The sequence below is a fragment of the Vanacampus margaritifer genome, chromosome 12 (genome assembly GCF_051991255.1).
Source record: "Vanacampus margaritifer isolate UIUO_Vmar chromosome 12, RoL_Vmar_1.0, whole genome shotgun sequence".
Lineage (NCBI taxonomy): Eukaryota > Metazoa > Chordata > Actinopteri > Syngnathiformes > Syngnathidae > Vanacampus > Vanacampus margaritifer.
The window spans coordinates 1,318,497-1,335,619 of NC_135443.1; the positions used below are offsets into that span (position 1 = coordinate 1,318,497).

General features: G+C 40.2%; 2 protein-coding genes across 4 annotated transcripts; both read right to left on the reverse strand.

Moving 5' to 3' along the window:
- Window positions 1-1,233: 1,233 nt before the first annotated feature.
- On the reverse strand, window positions 1,234-12,564 carry ppp1r1c (protein phosphatase 1, regulatory (inhibitor) subunit 1C). 3 transcript variants are annotated; one of them, XR_013296115.1, is made up of 10 exons: window positions 12,158-12,564; window positions 10,788-10,831; window positions 8,919-9,180; window positions 7,401-8,516; window positions 5,561-5,612; window positions 4,439-4,476; window positions 4,302-4,356; window positions 2,945-3,118; window positions 2,542-2,709; window positions 1,234-1,427 (listed from the first exon to the last, which is right to left on the reverse strand). XR_013296115.1 is itself a non-coding variant. In XM_077581385.1 (9 exons), exons 4-9 carry the CDS (start codon window positions 7,620-7,622, stop codon window positions 1,369-1,371), a joined length of 600 nt encoding a protein of 199 aa, XP_077437511.1. In that variant the 5' UTR covers window positions 7,623-8,516; window positions 8,919-9,180; window positions 10,788-10,831; window positions 12,158-12,564; the 3' UTR covers window positions 1,234-1,368. The 3 variants fall into 3 exon arrangements, 2 of the variants coding, with proteins under 2 accessions (XP_077437511.1, XP_077437512.1); XM_077581385.1 differs by lacking the exon at window positions 2,542-2,709; XM_077581386.1 differs by lacking the exons at window positions 2,542-2,709; window positions 12,158-12,564 and having other exon boundaries at window positions 10,788-12,144.
- A 571-nt stretch (window positions 12,565-13,135) lies between these two features.
- plekha3 (pleckstrin homology domain containing, family A (phosphoinositide binding specific) member 3) lies at window positions 13,136-16,992 on the reverse strand. The gene is made up of 8 exons (XM_077581383.1): window positions 16,477-16,992; window positions 15,513-15,629; window positions 15,294-15,443; window positions 14,619-14,740; window positions 14,408-14,512; window positions 14,227-14,270; window positions 14,035-14,123; window positions 13,136-13,585 (listed from the first exon to the last, which is right to left on the reverse strand). The coding sequence occupies exons 1-8, from the start codon at window positions 16,514-16,516 to the stop codon at window positions 13,476-13,478; spliced, it is 777 nt and encodes a 258-aa protein (XP_077437509.1). The 5' UTR covers window positions 16,517-16,992; the 3' UTR covers window positions 13,136-13,475.
- Window positions 16,993-17,123: the final 131 nt, after the last annotated feature.

A 17,123-nucleotide genomic window follows, 5' to 3' on the forward strand; every position in this document is an offset into this window, starting at 1 on the left:
TGGCTGGCTGGTTAGCACGGTGGCTGACTGGTTAGCACGGTGGCTGACTGGTTAGCACGTGGCTGGCTGGTTAGCACGGTGGCTGACTGGCTAGCACGGTGGCTGACTGGTTAGCACGGTGGCTGACTGGTTAGCACGTGGCTGGCTGGTTAGCACGGTGGCTGACTGGCTAGCACGGTGGCTGACTGGTTAGCACGTCCGCCTCCCAGTGCAGAGGACGTGAGATCGAGTCCGGGCTTCGGCCTTCCTGGGTGGACTTTGCATGTTCTCCCCGTGCTTGCGTGGGTTTTCTCCGGTTTGCTCCCACATTCCAAAGACATGCATGGCAGGTTAATTAATCGCTCCAAATTGTCCATAGGTGTGATCGTGAGTGTGGTTGTTGGTCTGTGTGTGCCCTGCGATTGGCTGGCAACCGGTTCAGGGTGTACCCCGCCTACTGCCCGAAGCCAGCTGGGATGGGCTCCACTGGAGCAATCGATAGGATATATTGAACAATGGCAGAAAAGGGGTTGCATGTTGATCTCCATTTCCTAAGTATGGTGACAAATCTTTCACATGATCCGTGTCTTCACATAAACAAATATGATGATACATGATAGGCTACTCAGTAAAAAAAAAAAATCCTGACATTATGAAAAATAATGACAGCAAATGCAATATTTCATAACTTTGTATCAAAGTGCCCTTCGCATGAATCCCTCCCCAAGAATTTGCTCTCATCTTCCCAAGGTTCAGGAAAGCCTGCTGTCAACTCATCTCTCTTACTTGATATTGGCCGACTTGAACAAGTAGATTGCCTGAAAATGATCTCGAACCACTTTAGGTCATACTTTGCCCAATCAAAGTAAACCAACAACTTTTTGCTGTCTTTTTTGTGGCGTTTTTCTTCTTGTCCATTCCTCCATTTCATGCCAGCTAGTTAGCGACGTTTGACCGTCCCGCCAATGAACTCACGCCCTTTCCGGCATCGTGTGGTGATTGACAGCATTCTCAGCCAATGATTAGTGACTTGTTGTACGTGGATTGTCACGTGACAAACCCTGGGAAGCAGGTTAGCGGTCTTCCCGTATGCGCCGAATATTAATGGCATTGAAAAAATTATAATTATGGAGGGGACCAGATGAGGGCTGACTATATATATCTAAAAATAATAATAATAATAATACGGAACATTGGAAAATAAAATAATCATAGATTCCCCAGTGTCTCATCAGTGAGATAAACAACCAAAAATAAAAGTATTGTCTTTTTATTCAGAACTTTTGACAACTTGAGATGTTTCGGTCATTTTGCAGCATCTTCAGGGTGCTGCAGTCCCCTTGTATGTATGATTCGAAATAATCGGAAACAATCCCTCCAAAAAAGCCATTATTCATTCTGATGCTTGATGTTCTCTTCTTCTTCTGGTACGGAAGATTCAAGCTTGCCTGCAAAAAACAAACAGCTCATTAGTTCGCATAATAAAAACTCATTTTAGATTTTGCCAATAAAACAAGAAAACAACAGTCAACAAACAGGGGATCATTCACAAAATTGTCATTGTCAGAAAATCATTTATTTATTTTTACAGGTGTGCCTTGGCTTAACAGTTCATTTATTCTGTGACAACGCTTGTAAGTCAAAACACTCCTGTCTGAAATCATCTTTCCCCATTGAAGTAAATGGAAACGCCATTAATCTGTTCCAGCCACCCAAAACCACCAACATGTTTTGTAATAAAATAAAATGAATTGTAAAAAAATGAAAAATAATTGCGCGTGTTGTGCTTCATGGGTTCATGCTTCAAAATAAATTAAAATGTCTTTTCAAAAATGTAAAGAATGACACACTTCAATGACAGTTGATGCTGACACGCTCCTGTTGGTGTGCGCCTTGGCCACCAGGGGTCAGTAGAATACTTACATAAAATGGCATAAAGAAGGCAGTGACAGCTCGTCAAACCAGTAAGCTGCAATAATATTGGAATTATTTTCATACATCAAATCTACCAAATGAAAGAATAGACTCTCTTCTCTTATCAAGAATAACGATTTTGATTCTGCTTTTTTCTTTTCTTTAATAATCAGCAGCACGACACGAGTATTAAGAAATTCGATTGTTTTAGGAGGAAAATGCACGTTTTGTAAAAACGTCTCCAGCGAAACAGTAACTTTCTGCTTTCGTGACACCTCGGACATTTGAACCGTGATTTCGATCTACAAAGCAGTTAAAACATTTCAATCCGGCTTTTGATTGATTGCAAAAGAATCATCTCTTTGCTGACACGCATGTGTGCCCACCTCCCCCTCGGCATATGTTGTATCATGATTTAATAGCTGTGTTAAGTTTTCTTACCCCCCCCCCCCCCACCCACCCCTTAAAGCCTTTCTGAGGATGCAAAATGAGTATAAAAGACATTACACTTGACATGGATTGAAGAAATGTCCTTCCATAAGCTTCTTACACAGCCAAAATATTAATAATGAATGAGATATGTTCCACTTGTCATATAGTAACAGATCTTTATTCACAGCCATGTCGTGTGCATTAATGCCAGCTTACATGAGATTGTACAGTGTTTTCGCTGTTGCTGTTTGTTGTCAAGCAGTTAATGCAGCAGCATGGATATGAGGAAGAGGAGGAGGATGAAGAGGAGAGTAAGGAAGAGGAAGTGCTGCAGCGGCTACCGAGAGACCGAGTCAGGACTGGAAGCTTCTTTTTGGGACACATCTGAGGAAATCAAAGTAGGAAAGGAAGAAAGGACAAAGCCGGGAGATGCGCAAGAAACGGAAAAAATGAGTTCCATTCAAGCTCAAGCTTATTATGTCAAACACTCCTACTACAAAATATACTCAAGTACTGGAACGCATGCTTGGATCAATTACAACAAATAATGTTCCAAATTCAATTCCGGAGTCTCAACCGGATTCATGATGTGTTTGAAAATAAATAAATAATCATTTACCGCCTGAACTGTTGCTCTGTGCCACGCCTGTCCCGTGATTGGCTAAAAGGCCCGCCTGGTTCCCGTTGGCTTCTTCCGGCCCGTTCTGATTGGTCCACGGGAAGGAGCTGGCATAGAGCTGCGCTGTGATTGGACTCAACTGACTGTCCGGTTGCTCCGCCCCCACGTGAAGCTCTGAGGACGACAACCGCTCCACACCTTCTCAATTCCATTCAATTAAGTGACATTCAATTAATGATGCTTGGACAAAGTTCGATTTGTTGAAAGCACAAAAATGAATCCAATTTGCATAGATAATAAATAAATACAATTCGCATCAAATTAAATTAAAACAAGAAACGAAATTAAATTACTATATTAAATGTATGATTCATTATTAATGTTATTATATTAAATTCGGATTAAACCGAATTAAAACATGCATGTAAGTAAATGTAAAAGAAAATCAAAAATACATTCAATTGAATTAAATCTGCAGAGAAAAACATAGCAAAATGTAATTATATTTAACTGGTCATCTAAATAAATGAATTTAAACATCTGCCTGCAAATAAAATACAACTTGCCTCAAAATTAAATAACATAAAATTGGCAAGAGAAAAAAACATGCAACTATATTAAATTATTCAAATACGCTCGAGCAAAAAAAAACAAAAAAACTTGCCTCTACTGACAACTCATTCTTTCTTTGAGCCAAATTTGCTCTTCGCTGCAATATTTTGCTCTTATTCTGCACAACACAAATCCTGCTGCTACGCTTTTAATGCTAACGTTGCTCGTGCGCTATTAGGAGCTGGCACGCGCACACACACACGCACGCACGCACCCTTACTGGATCAATAGTAGAAAAGCTTTTAAGGTCTTCACTTCCTGTCTGGCTGCGCACTAACTTTTGTTGTTGTTGTTTTTGCCCGTCACACGAACGACAATGAGGGTGTGCGTTCACAAACAAGACAACATGGAGGTCCGAGGTTGTGAAAGCGGAGGCGGGAGCAGCAGGCAGCGCGCGCGCCAGATGGGCAGCAGGCGATGACGTCACAGGAGGGCCGTCAAACTTGTTTTTGGCCTGCGCCAAATTGCAATTTTCCTCCCCCTTAGGGGACGATTATGACCCCGAGAGCACATCAGGGGCTGGAACAGAAATGAAGCCGTTGCAAATGTTGTCTTGGGGGAAATGCAACATCAAGTGAGTGGTCTTCGTTTGACAATGCACTGGTCAGGCCCGAGCTGCGTTCACACCCACTGGCAGATTCGAACCGTCAACTTGGAAAGTGTGAGGCGCTAACCACTTGCTCAACGTGCCGTCTCGTGTTGACGGCGTTTTCCTGAATCGGTGCCAAGCTCAAATTTTGTTTACCTTTCATAGTGGGCGGGGCCAAGGTGCTCTGCTTCCTCTGGGCGCCATCTACAGACTGGCAAGGGCATAAAAACACGACAGCTTACGACACGTGGTGCCGCGTGTGCGTGTGCGTGTGCGTGTGCGTGTGTATAAACCTGGGAGCCTCCGCCGGCATTGTTCTGATCTGCAGCTTCTGCACAAGACACAAAACGGCAACAAGAGTTTTTCATTAAAATCCTTTTTAAAAATAGACCAAGGCAAATAAGTTCAAAACGTTTTTCTTTTTTGTCCCACAACCTGCACAAGTCAGTAGAAAAAAATGAAATCCGTTAGAGAAGGCAAGTAAAATTAAACAGAGAGTGGTTGCATAAGTGTGTACACCCTCATCATTGGTGATGGATTCAAACTCACAATGAATGGGAGTTAGCACACACCTGCCCCCACTTCAAATGTTGGCCCCACCCCATCTTGGCCCTCTGCTCACCATGCATACCACCACCCACATTCTCTTTTCCGACACTTTTATTCACCTTTTCGTTCCCAAAGTCTGCACTATTTTAGTTTTTTTTTTTTACTTGTCTTAATAGCTACACTTTTTTTTTTTTTTTTTTTGCCTGTTGTGAACCTTTTATTCTCCAATTTTAATTTTATCCTTTGGGGACGACAGATGGAAATTGAAAAAGCAATGAAGCCATCGAATAGCCATGAAGCCATTTCATGTTATTCCAAATTATCCTTTTAAATAACCTACAAAAATTATGCAAATGACATCATAGCGAATGGTGGAAAACGTTTGCAGGTTTTGGTCTTTTATCTGTCCCACAAAAACCTGCTGTTTGAACAGGGGTGTGTAGACTTTTTCTGTCCATTTTATATATGAGACACTACAACATACTCTTGTACACTTGATGTTCGGATGCTTTGCGAGAGCAAACTTGCCAAGCTGAGCTCATGAAATGGAACACAGCCCACCGCTCCATCGGTCGACACGTACGCACGCACGCACGCACGCACGCACGCACGCACGCGCGCGCGCTCAGCATCCATCAGTCCAGTCTTCACGCTGACTGACATCACTTCCCAAATGCTGCAACTCAAATCTAATAAAGGTTCCATTATAGCCCCGCTACGCGCCCCTCCCCCTCGCACCCTCCCCCCTCGCACCCACCACCTCTGGTGCTGCTCAAAATTCAAAAGGTTCTTTATTGATACAAATGGTCTTGCCAAAGCGCAAATGAGCTGCACTTTGGTGATTTGTGTGTTTGTGCGTGCGCTACCTGGTTGTCTGTATATTTGCAGAGTTGCAGGCGTCGGTCGTCTGCGGCGTATCTGAACAAAAACATGGAAAAAGAACAAATGTCACCTGCACTATAAAACGCAAAGTGACTAAAATCGACACATGCTACATATTAATATTCAGAGGAAAGTTGTGAGCTATAAGTACGTGTTTATTAAAATGATTCATGACAACTTGACAAGAGTCCACATGGCTGCACAGGAAGTTGTAGAAGGCTAACAGGAAGAGGGAGAAAAAAAAAAAAAAAAAAGACCTTTCAAGCCAGTAAAAAAAAGCTTACAAGTCTAACGTGCGTGCGTGCGTGCGTGTGTGTGTGTGCGCCGCCGATTCCTGTTTCTGTCGTTTAAACATTGCATGGGAAAAACGTCTGCCCGACGACAACAGCTGCACTCGTTCATTGGTTGTTTGATTCTGCTTCTTAACTGAAAATATTTTCCAGCTGGGAAATGGAAAAAAAAAAATAAGGGAATCATCTATTATGATTTTTTTTTTTTTTATCATATATATCCGCTAATATATTTATATCTACAGGATTTCAATATATATCAATATACAATTAATGACGTCTCTAAATTTAATGTGGATATTATTTAGATTGGCAGTTTAGAATGAAAACTGTGTTGCTGCGAATCACATTAACATACTTATATTTAAATGCATTTATATAGTTTCATATTTTACATATAGAACTTTGTATAATATTCACTTGTGCATTGTACATTTGAAATGAGATATTTTTAATTTTGGAATAGCTTTTTTATTACATTCAATGAAATTTACTTTTTAACTCTTTGACTGCCAAAAACGTTAAATAACGTTTCGTAAAATCCTATGGAGGAGTGCCAAAGACGTTAAAAGACGTTTTTTTTTCAAAACAGGTGAAACTAACCATTTTCTATTGTTGATTACTCAAAAACGGAATAAGGTAGAAACAAACTTTTTTTTTTCTGATGGAAGATGAGAGTCCAATCTTGTTTTGGCAGTATGTGTGTTTCCATAGTCCAAACACATAATTTTCTATGGACCTTGAAAGATCAGTCAAAATGCTTAAAATCGGCTGGCACCCACGGCATCCCTTTTCTGAAAACGTCTGGCAGTCAAAGAGTTAATTACATGTTATACAGTATAAACATTTTTGCTCATTTTGATTCATATTTTTAACTTCCTTACAAAAAGAGAAACATTAAGTAAGCCAACTGTGTTACAATCCATATTTTTGTGTTGCTGTTGACGTGTATTTTGATGCAATAAAACCAATTGGGTTCCAGATTCATATTTGGTTAAGTCACCTATAATCACTGTTTAGAAAAATATTACTGCGCTGTTTAAAAGATCACTAAATCGCAAAATAATATACTGTGCATACATGGATGATATGCATGCATTATTTTTGTGCACGTGCTGACGGAAGTGCAAGCGTGACGTGGAAATCATTTTGGACGTATTGAAACGCGTTCTGCTCTAAAAAGCAAATAAGAACACAAACTAAAATGTTTGTTCACATTTAGGAGAAAGACAACATTTTGTTCAGCCTCCCCACGTGACGTGATGATGTCATTTTCACATCATCATCATCATCATCATCATCAACCAGTTGGAAGCAGTTTGGAAAACACACGTTGCACAACTTCCTCTGACATTTTACATGTCCATTTTGAAAATTAGAAATCGGACACTTTTTTTTTTAAATCTGGTGTCATTTGATAGTGAAGAGGCAGAAATGACATTTTGACGAGTGACACACACACGCACACACACACGCGCGCAGACATTCCAGAGAGAGGAGAGAGCCCCCATTGATGGCGGCCTGGCCCACTCACGTGTTCGGCGGCCTGCGGGTCCAAGTGTCCCTGCAGCGGCGGGACGTCAAACTGGATCTTCTTGGGACTGCCGGGCTCCATCGCAGTCCGACGCTCGTGCAAACAAACAAAGAAAGACACAGAGAGAGAGAGAGAGAGCGAGAGAGAGAGAGAGTGTGTGTGTGTGTGTGTGTGTGTGTGTGTGTGTGTGGTGAAGAGGGAGTGGTCTGGGCCGCGGTCCATTACCAAACGCAGCGTGCAGGAAGACTAATTGACTCAAGTGCAGTCAAAGCAGCTTTTATATTTACAAAAATGGGACTCCTACTTGATTTTTTTTTTTTTTTTTTTTTTTTACAGACACTTTTGACTTTATTTGATGCAATTAAGATTTGAAACGAGAGTTATGGTTTCAACGCAAAGCTTTTAAGAGCTGAGCTTTGGGTTTCAAATAGGTAAGGTAGGTAGATACTTTATTCATGAGGGAAGTTAAAAATAAGGTATTTAATCTTAAATGCTAAAAGTTGAAAGAATTTAGTGTCTCAGGCCGAGGTTCGGATTTCAAATAAGGAAGGGTTGGGTTTCAAATGTGCAAATCAGAGCCAAAGGTAAGGATTCAAATTTGGGCTTCAAGGAAGGGTAACGTTTTCAAAAAGGCAGGGATAGGGTTTCAAATAAGCATTAAGGTTCGAATCCAGTGTTGAACACGTGTTGGCTTCCAAGTTTCAACAACAGGGAAGAATCAACACAAAACTTCAAAATGTTGACAGTTTGACAAACAAAAACAAGCAACAATCAAAACTTAATGACAACTTTGTTTGCTTTTGAGAGGGAAGAAGAAAAACACTCACAATGTTATTCATTCATTCTCTTAATTTATCGAATCATTTACAAAGTAAACAACGTGCGTGTGTACAAGCGAGCAATCATTTTCAACAGATGCCGATTGTGCAATTTCTTTCCAATCATGATCAAGAAGCTTGCTTGCTTGTTTGTTTGTGGGTTTGGAAGAATTTGGGACGAGCACACGTGACATTATGGCAAACGTGTCTTGTGTTGCCGCGCCACTTTATGCTTCTGGGTCTTGACTGGCGCCCCCCGCAGGCAAAGGCTGGACTTGACTGGGGGCGAATGCGCCATCTGAGGGAGGCCAAATGAAAACGCTTTCAACTGAACGGCACAGCAGTGGATTTTTTAATTATTTATTATTATTTTATTTTTTTTTATATGTTGATTTGGTATTTTTCCCCAAGACTTTTTGACACACATATGTAAAAAAAAAAAGAAAAAATTAGTTTTTATATTTTTGAAAATGCTTAAAATCTTTTCTTAGTGGTTTTAGTGGTTTTATCATTTAATTTTTGGGCTATTTTCAAAAGATTCAGATACCAAAAAAAATTATAAAAAAATAGAAAATGACAAATGGTAGAAACAAACTTTCTGAAATATTCCCCCCCCCCCCCCCCCCCCCAGCGTTTTCATTTGTGTGCAGATTGGGTAGCATGTGCGTTTTGGGTAAGCACACTCCGGCGCAACAGTTACCTTCCAGCCGGGTCGTGACGCCTCCCGTCTGGCTTTGCCGCTCACCACCTCGTCTTTCGTGCTCATCGGCTCCCCCCGCACGCGGGTCCCATTCCGGTTCACGCGCATCATCATCATCATCATCATCATCATCATCCTCTTCGCTGGAGGACGACGGCTGGTCGCGCTCCTCCAAGGATCCTGCCGGCTTGACGGCATTTTTGCGCTGCTTGTAACAACCCGCGCAGCGAGACAGAACCAGCGACTCTGGAGCGCACCACCCCTGGAACGTGCACAGCCATAGGAACCGCCATGTGACAGTTGCACCTCCAACTTCAGATCAGTGAGCTTGGAAAGCAGCAGGTGGTGGGCAAAAGCGCCACATTTGCCACATTTCACAGCCAAAACAACATCTGAAGTGTGAATATTACATTTCATTTTTGATTGTATTTTTGTGTTCATCCGGCATCCACCATGTGTAGAGGTCATCCTCATTGGGGTCGCGGTGGTGTACACCAAGGAATAGTTGTCAGCCAATTGTAGCATTGATCATTTGTTTGATTAGAACAAATGAGCCAATTATTGAAATACTGAAATTTCAAATACTTACAAACGTGCTCATGAAAAACAATTTATTTGAATGATTAACACATTTAATATCAAGTTTAATCCATAATGTATTCATGTAATACTACCTAAGCAAATATTGAATCAAATGAATAAAACATGTAAAATAGTTAATTTTAATAATATTCTCATTATTAGTATAATTTCATAAAATGAATACAAATGTGTTGTGCGTGAAGAAGAGTTTAGTTTAATGACAAAATGAAAACCTTTTCATTGTCACATGTAGTTTTTTAATAAACCAATCATTCAATATGATCTGTTAAATCTGTCCTCACCTGTTGTCATATTTACAATGTAGTGAGAAAGTGTGAGACGTTTTACACATTTATTTAAAATGATAATAATGTAGAATTTTTAAAGGACGTCATTTAAAAAAGGTTTTACGATGGCCAAAATTTGACACTTCAGTTAAGTTAAGCAAGTTAAGCAGAAAATTGGCTGAACTCGAGTGATTCTCAATCAACAAAAATGAAAGAAGTACAACACAATACATTTGCATTCGAACTTTAACTTTTTTTTGAAGCACTTTTTTTCTTTCCCATATTTTTAAGCGCTATGTCCAAACTGTTAGAGTGGCTTCAAATAACTTGAATTAGCGGTACTGCTACCCACACACAAGACTAAAACCCGTGTCTCGTTTTGGAACAGTGTTCATTTTGACCAGAAATTTTAATTCCGTTTTAGTTGTAGCACAGACTAAAATTAAATAAAGTTTTAGTCATCTGATTGCATTTGAGTTTTAATCCAATTTTAGTCGACTGAATTGTCAATTTAGTCGATATGTTCCTTCAGCATACATTTCAACTTTTATACAGAAAGTGACAACACACCTATTTTTGTAACTTTAGTTTAACACACAAGATACATTTAATACAACGGTGTCCTTATTGTTTTAATGAAACAACTTAGTTTTCACCTAAACAAAAAAAATAGATTAATCTTACAGGTGCACAACAAATGAGCGGTTCTTTTCTCAAACCCGCGTTTCACTCCTTTTGATTGAATTGTGTGAATTTTCGTCACTGTGTTTTCATTTTCGTTTTAGTCCTTGATGAAATTGTCAGGCCATTTTAGTTATTTTCTCAAAGAATGGCTTCTATTTTAGTTTTTCCATGTGAATTAATTTTTTCGTGACGAAAAATGTGGCGATTTTGTTTCCTACCGTTTTGGACGAACACTTCAGCCTACTGGATTTGAATGTTGGTGGTGCTCGCTGTCAAAAAGTTTCTGTTGTAGCAAAAAGTGACGAGCTGATGTTACCTTGAGCGCCTTTGGACTTGCCGCGACTCGCTCCTCGCTTCCTCCTGCACAAAAACAAAAAAAGCGCCAGAGTTTTGACACGCGTCGAAGCGGCCGATGACGGCAAACAAATGAAAACTGACCGTTGAGCGCTTGCGCTGTTTTCACCGCCGCGTCCATCTCTGAGCACATACGGGGGCCGCCCCGCTTTCAAACACGCCTTTTAAACGCGGCGAGCTGACACAATGTTTGCTTACACATCAGCATCAGCGGGTTCAGTTTTTGCTCAAGCGAAGGGAAAAGTGTTGATCTCAAGGCCTGCAGGCCAAAACATCGCATTGCGTGCAAAGAAAGTCAACTTCATGTGTCTTGGATTTGTTGCTTCAGTTTGGAAAACCTGGTAGCAAAATTGAAAGTTTTCTTCAATTTCAACAGATCACCGATAACGGAATCCGCCGTAGAGAAATACCCCATTTAAATACTAACTTTTTTTTTTTTTATGGCATTTACGGCAACCGTAACACTTTTAGTGTATAAAATGTAACACAATGAGAAAACATTTTGAACAAAGACTTCTTTTCTGATGCAGATGATGATTGTCAGATTGCCGCAATATTCTGCCAACTACCGCCGAGGACAACTTACGCCAGGTCATATTTGTTCACATTTCTCGCTCTCTATAGCAACTTCCCTGACTGATCTATTTTACAGCTTAAAAGTGATACAGTAGTACAACATACTGTAAGTGGCGCCTCAAAATCCTATACAGGTTGCACCATCTTTTTTTTGCAATGGTCCGGCCCACGTCGGGTTCAAACATCGCGTGTCAGCCAGCGCACATCTCGACCTGCCAAACTGGCACCGCAATTTATTCACTGTGCTAACGTTGCAAGCGCGTCTGCGTTCTTCAAAGCTCCCTTTGAAAGTTCAATATTGACAATCTTTGCAGTCATGATTTACCTTTAAAAATATTTGCTGACGCTTACGCGAGATTATTTCGTATGAACGCGTTAATGGGACCCTCAAGTCAAATAATCCATTTCAAGTTGTTCCACATGTAAATGAAACATTTGAAAAGTGTTGATGTGTGGCGTGTACTGTACATGTTTTAAATTCACATGAACTGACATTAGATTAAATTAAGAGTATGATAGATTTGTCTTATTTTTTACAAAAACATTGTTGGCAAGAGGCTAACAAATGTCTTTTTTTAAAGAATGAAACCCCCCCAAAAAAAGGAATTGAAAAAAAAAAAAAAACAATGTAAGAATTTGTAATTTTCAATTGTATTTCATTTCATTTCTTATGTTACATTTCAATATATCTGAAAGAAAATATACGGTCCACACCTCTTGTGTTTTTTTGTGTAAGTGTGTGTGTGTTCAACTGACCTCGTGAGCGAGCGTTTGTGCTCATGTCCTGTTCAGTGGGCGAGCTCGGGCCACATCCGGCACAAATGCATTGCGGGTCACGCGTCCTCATCAAAAGACAAAAACAAAACAAAAAATCCAAAACAAACACACCTTCTGTAAACACACAGGCGCGGGAAAGTTGCGTAACATTCCATACGTGTCCTGCAATTACTTTTGCTGGAGTGTTGTTTTAGTGTGTCCCCAAAAAACGTATTCACTTTTTGACTGGCCATTCAATCGTATTTCGTTTTAATTTAGCAATTTATTGACATCAATTAATTTTTTTTTTTTAACATTATACATGTTACATTGCATTTACGGCATTTTACTGACATAAAAGAAAACATTATGGGTACAGTAATAAGCAGTGAAAGAGTGCGTACATTTTTGGGACACCCTGCATTTAAAGTCATTTGTGTATTAATTACACTAATAATTGAAAGCGCAGCCACTTTTGACCCCACTCTGGATATTGCGTTGTATGCATTTTCATACAACTCAAAAATAGCTGCCAAATAAAAACAATGGTAAGACAAACAACCTGCTTTACAGACTGTTAGAATGGAACATCATTTATTTTATATTATTTTTATGAAGCGGTCATCTTTTCATAACATTCAGAAAAAAACAGTGTTTCATGTTTTATTTGAAATCAGATTATTTTTAGGTGCTTCAGTGCAGCTTTTTTTTTTTATTTTTTTTTTTTTAAACACCATAAGGTTGAATGCTGAGTCTGTTGCCGTGGCGACGACAACACAATCCCCCCTCACTGCTTAAGTGCACACGCATCAGAAAATGAATGAATGAATGCAGTCAGGCTGCCGCCTACAAGTACCATCATGCATTGCAACACTCTCGCATTGGCCCGGCTGGGAATATCATTTGTGACAGCGTAGACAGAGAATGAACTGGATGATTTGTTTGGAATTATTCAACTGCTCATTGGCTACTCCCGCGTCCCTGCACAGTGTAATCATTTATTATCTTAAGTTGTAATTGTGAACGTTTAAGTCCACACAATGAAAATCACTGTACAGAAAGCATGAGAAAATAATTGCCAGGAAGGCAACAGAAACATTGAAGCCGTGACCATCGCAACAAGATGGCGGCAGGTGTTCACATTGGAGTGCGGATGGGGGCCATTTTGGTCCCGCTCGCCTCAGCAGGACTTCAAGTTCCCAGTCCCGGAGGCATTATAAATAAATGACTTGAAATAAGTCCAAAGTGCTCATTTGCCAACGGACTGACAAAGAAATACATTCATGGCGTCCACATCAAAGTGGCGCCTTCCGACCTTTCAGATGGACAGGTCTGTGTCCGTGTCTGTGGGCGTGGTCTTCGGACTTGCCACGCCCCCTCGCTCCTCGGGGATGCACGACGATTCGCCGCTGAGGTTTGGTAGCAAACCTGGAAGGCCGACACACAGTGAAAAAAACAAAAGTCACTATATGGTGGTGGTCCCCGACTTAAGAGTTTGGTTGCGCTCGTTAGGACCGTTACAGCGAAGGTTAATTGAACACAAACAGAGAAGGAACAGATAGAAAATTCAACAGGCATATATTCTTTATCCTCTGGAGAGAAAAAACAGAGTAATATTACTGCAAAAAATGACAATATTTTTCAACTACTTCTGTGAAATCTGCTGCAGGGAATAAAATGCTTTGCAAGCGTATTTGTTTTGAGAAAGAAAGCAAATCCAAGACGCAAAAAGAAAAGAAAGCAAAACTTGTTTTCAATAACACTGTTGTCATTTGCTCTTTCTGTGTGTGAACGAGGGAAAAAAAATGATCATCATTGGAAATCTGATTTTGGCGATTTCTTATTCATGTGAAGTGCCAGTACAAACGTGCTGTCACCTTTATACGTCGACTCCGTGTCATAAACAGAACTGTCGGAGCTGGCCCGGTCCCGCCGTGGCTTGGCTCTTTCCCTCAGCATGCCGCACCTGAGCAGCGCACACAGAAGAAATACAAAGATGGAACATTGGCACGGAAACTTACATTCAAGTGGAAATCTACAGTTAAGTGTGCGTGTGCGTTTGGACCGACCTGTCCAAAGTGGACGTGCCGGGATGACTGACCGATCTTCTCATCTGGACAGAAAAAAACATGGAAGATTCCATACATTACATTAAAATCTGTACATTGTCTTTGTATGAATCATATGTATACTGAAAGTGCAGTATATATATATATATATATATGTATGTATATTAGGGCAGTGGTTGACCCTTTCAGGAGGTTGCAGGTGCGGCGTGAGGTTGTGCTGCGCTAAGTTCATGCACTCCTCCAGCGTCCTGATGAATGTGGCGCAGGTGGCGCTGAGGAGCGTCGCCTGACAATCGCACACCAAGTGTTGTTATTACACAGACGGCAAACTTGAAACGGGCACGAACGCTGTTTTTTTTCTTTCTTTTTTTTTTTTAAATTGTATTTGAAACCTCTGACGTGGACATGTCCTCAGGGTCTGTGCTGCTCTGTGATTGGATAGTTTGGACCTGCTGGACAAGGAGGTCACAGTAGAGACGAAGCTCAGACATTTTGGTCCTCAGACAGTCTGGACCTACAACAAACAAACAAACAAACAAACAAACAAACAAAAACACACACACACACACAAATCAGGGCTGGATCAGTAATTCATTTGGAACAAATTTCCATTTGTTGCTCAGGATGCTGTTTTTTTTTAATAAGAAACTTTTTCGTAGTTCAAAACGCACGTTGCACTCCTTTATTTTATGTTAAATTGTTGAATGTTTAAAATTCGACTTTCCTATTTGGTGTCATCTTGTGGCTGTAACAGAAAAGAAAACCGCAACCAGGTGAATCTGCAAATAACTGAGGATATGAAGGAAAAACATGTAAAATTATATGTGTATATTTGTGAATGTTAATGCGGTGAAAAAAAAATCTGTTAAAGAGCTTGTTGGTATCAAGAAAAATAAAGCCAACAACAGAATGCAAAAAACTAAAAGACAAAAGCTTGTTTTGAATAACGTCATTACCATTTGTTTTTAAATAACATCGATCGTGAAACATCGATAAATAAGATTTTTTTTGGGGGGGGGGGGGGGGTGGGGGCAAAAATGTCCAATGTATGTGACCTTCATGTATACCTCTGTGTTTGTGTGCGTCCAAGGTTCCAGCTTTGGATGAGCCGAGCGCCACCAGCCAGCGTTGTCTCTCCGCTGCGTTCACCGCCCTCACGTAAAAATGTTGCTCGCCGGGAATAATCAGCTCCAAACGTGTCGTGTCCGTCGGATGGACTGGAAAGTGCGCAACGTGTGCCACATCAGGTTAAATTGGTTGCACTTTGAAGACGCTGACGGACTAACCTTTGATTTCACACACGGACATCTTGATGGAGCCTTTGCTTCCTTTGCCGACGTCGTCCTCACTGTCGTAGTACGAGATGATGCCGTTCTCCAGCACGAACCAGCGCGGCTGCCAGCCTGACACATGCAAAAAAAAATAAAAAAAAAGATTAAAAATATTAAGACTATGCATCAAACAGCAATGTCAGTACTGATGTAAGTATAAAGGAAATTTTTCTCCCCGGAAAAAAAAAAAAAAAAAAAAAACTTAATTCACATAAACATATTAAGTTAAATGAAAAAAATAAAATAAAATAAAAAAATAAATAAAAATAAAGGAAATTTAAATAAACTGTGCCTTAACTGCAGTTACCGTTCTTCTCAAATTGCATTATCTAGTGTACAATTGTATATCATTTACTCAAACAAGCTGTCCTTATTTATAACTTAAGGTGATTTAAGGTACACGGTGAGAAACGTTATTAATTTCAATATTGAAGCTGAACTTTGTCCAATTTACTGTGACACACCTGTATATAATTTTTATTTCATTTTATACAGCATACCCCATATATTATTATAATATGTATTTTTTGTGATTCTTTATTTCTATTTTATTATTAGACAATTTCTTTTGCACTTCCATGTCGCTATACAGTACGCTTGTACACATGTAGGAACATACAAAAAGCAAGTTTTTAAACTTTATTATTCATATGATGCCTTTGCATATAGTGGTCGCTTAATTGCGTATACTGATATGCATGAATACATCCCCAGTGTGATATACCTAATTAAGAGCATGACTGATCGTTTTGTGTGTAAATTAAACATTTAGAACACCACCTGTGCACGACCATGTAGTGTCTTGCTTCCAAGTTAGCATTACTATTATTAGGACAATGACAATGAAGCTGACTGACGTGACCTCAAGACACACAAATAAGACATAAATAACAACCCACAAAACAGAAACAAGACTCACCTGTCATGTAGTTCGTCCATTTGTACAGAACGCCCTCCATGCTTGTATTTTGTCCAGTTTAATTGGTTACAGCTGCTAACAGGCTAAAGCTAACTGGCGAGTTTTCTCGCAGCAGCTTAGCGACGAAACACGACAAGTCGGTCAAAAACGTAACTGTCATGTTGAGCTACTCCCCTCTCAGATAAGCCAACATTTGTCGAGCTGGAATGAATGTTCGGGGCATCACGTCGTCCTGTGTGAGCTGTTTTTTTTTTTTTTTTGCTAACTTGAGGACGAGTCAGCTGCTGGACGGAAGGAAGACAAAAATGTCAACAAAACAAACGCCGCCGACGGAGGCCCGCGAGGGTCGTTTCCACTCCAAAGAAATTACACGCCACTTAGCGTATGATTATGGCGTAATTTAGAAGGGCCGTTGTCGTTGAGTAGATGTTAACTAACATGATCGTATTATGAAATATGCACGTATAAGAAAATTCTTAAATCGGCCCAAAACGACGTAATTCATACGGTAAACCTGTATGCGGCGCTGCCACATGAATGCCCTGAAACATACAAGACTTAGCGCATGCGCACTCAGAGTGAAAACGCCAAGGGCCGAAGGCGGTCCATTTAAAAAATAAATACAAATACTTATTCTAAATGGATGA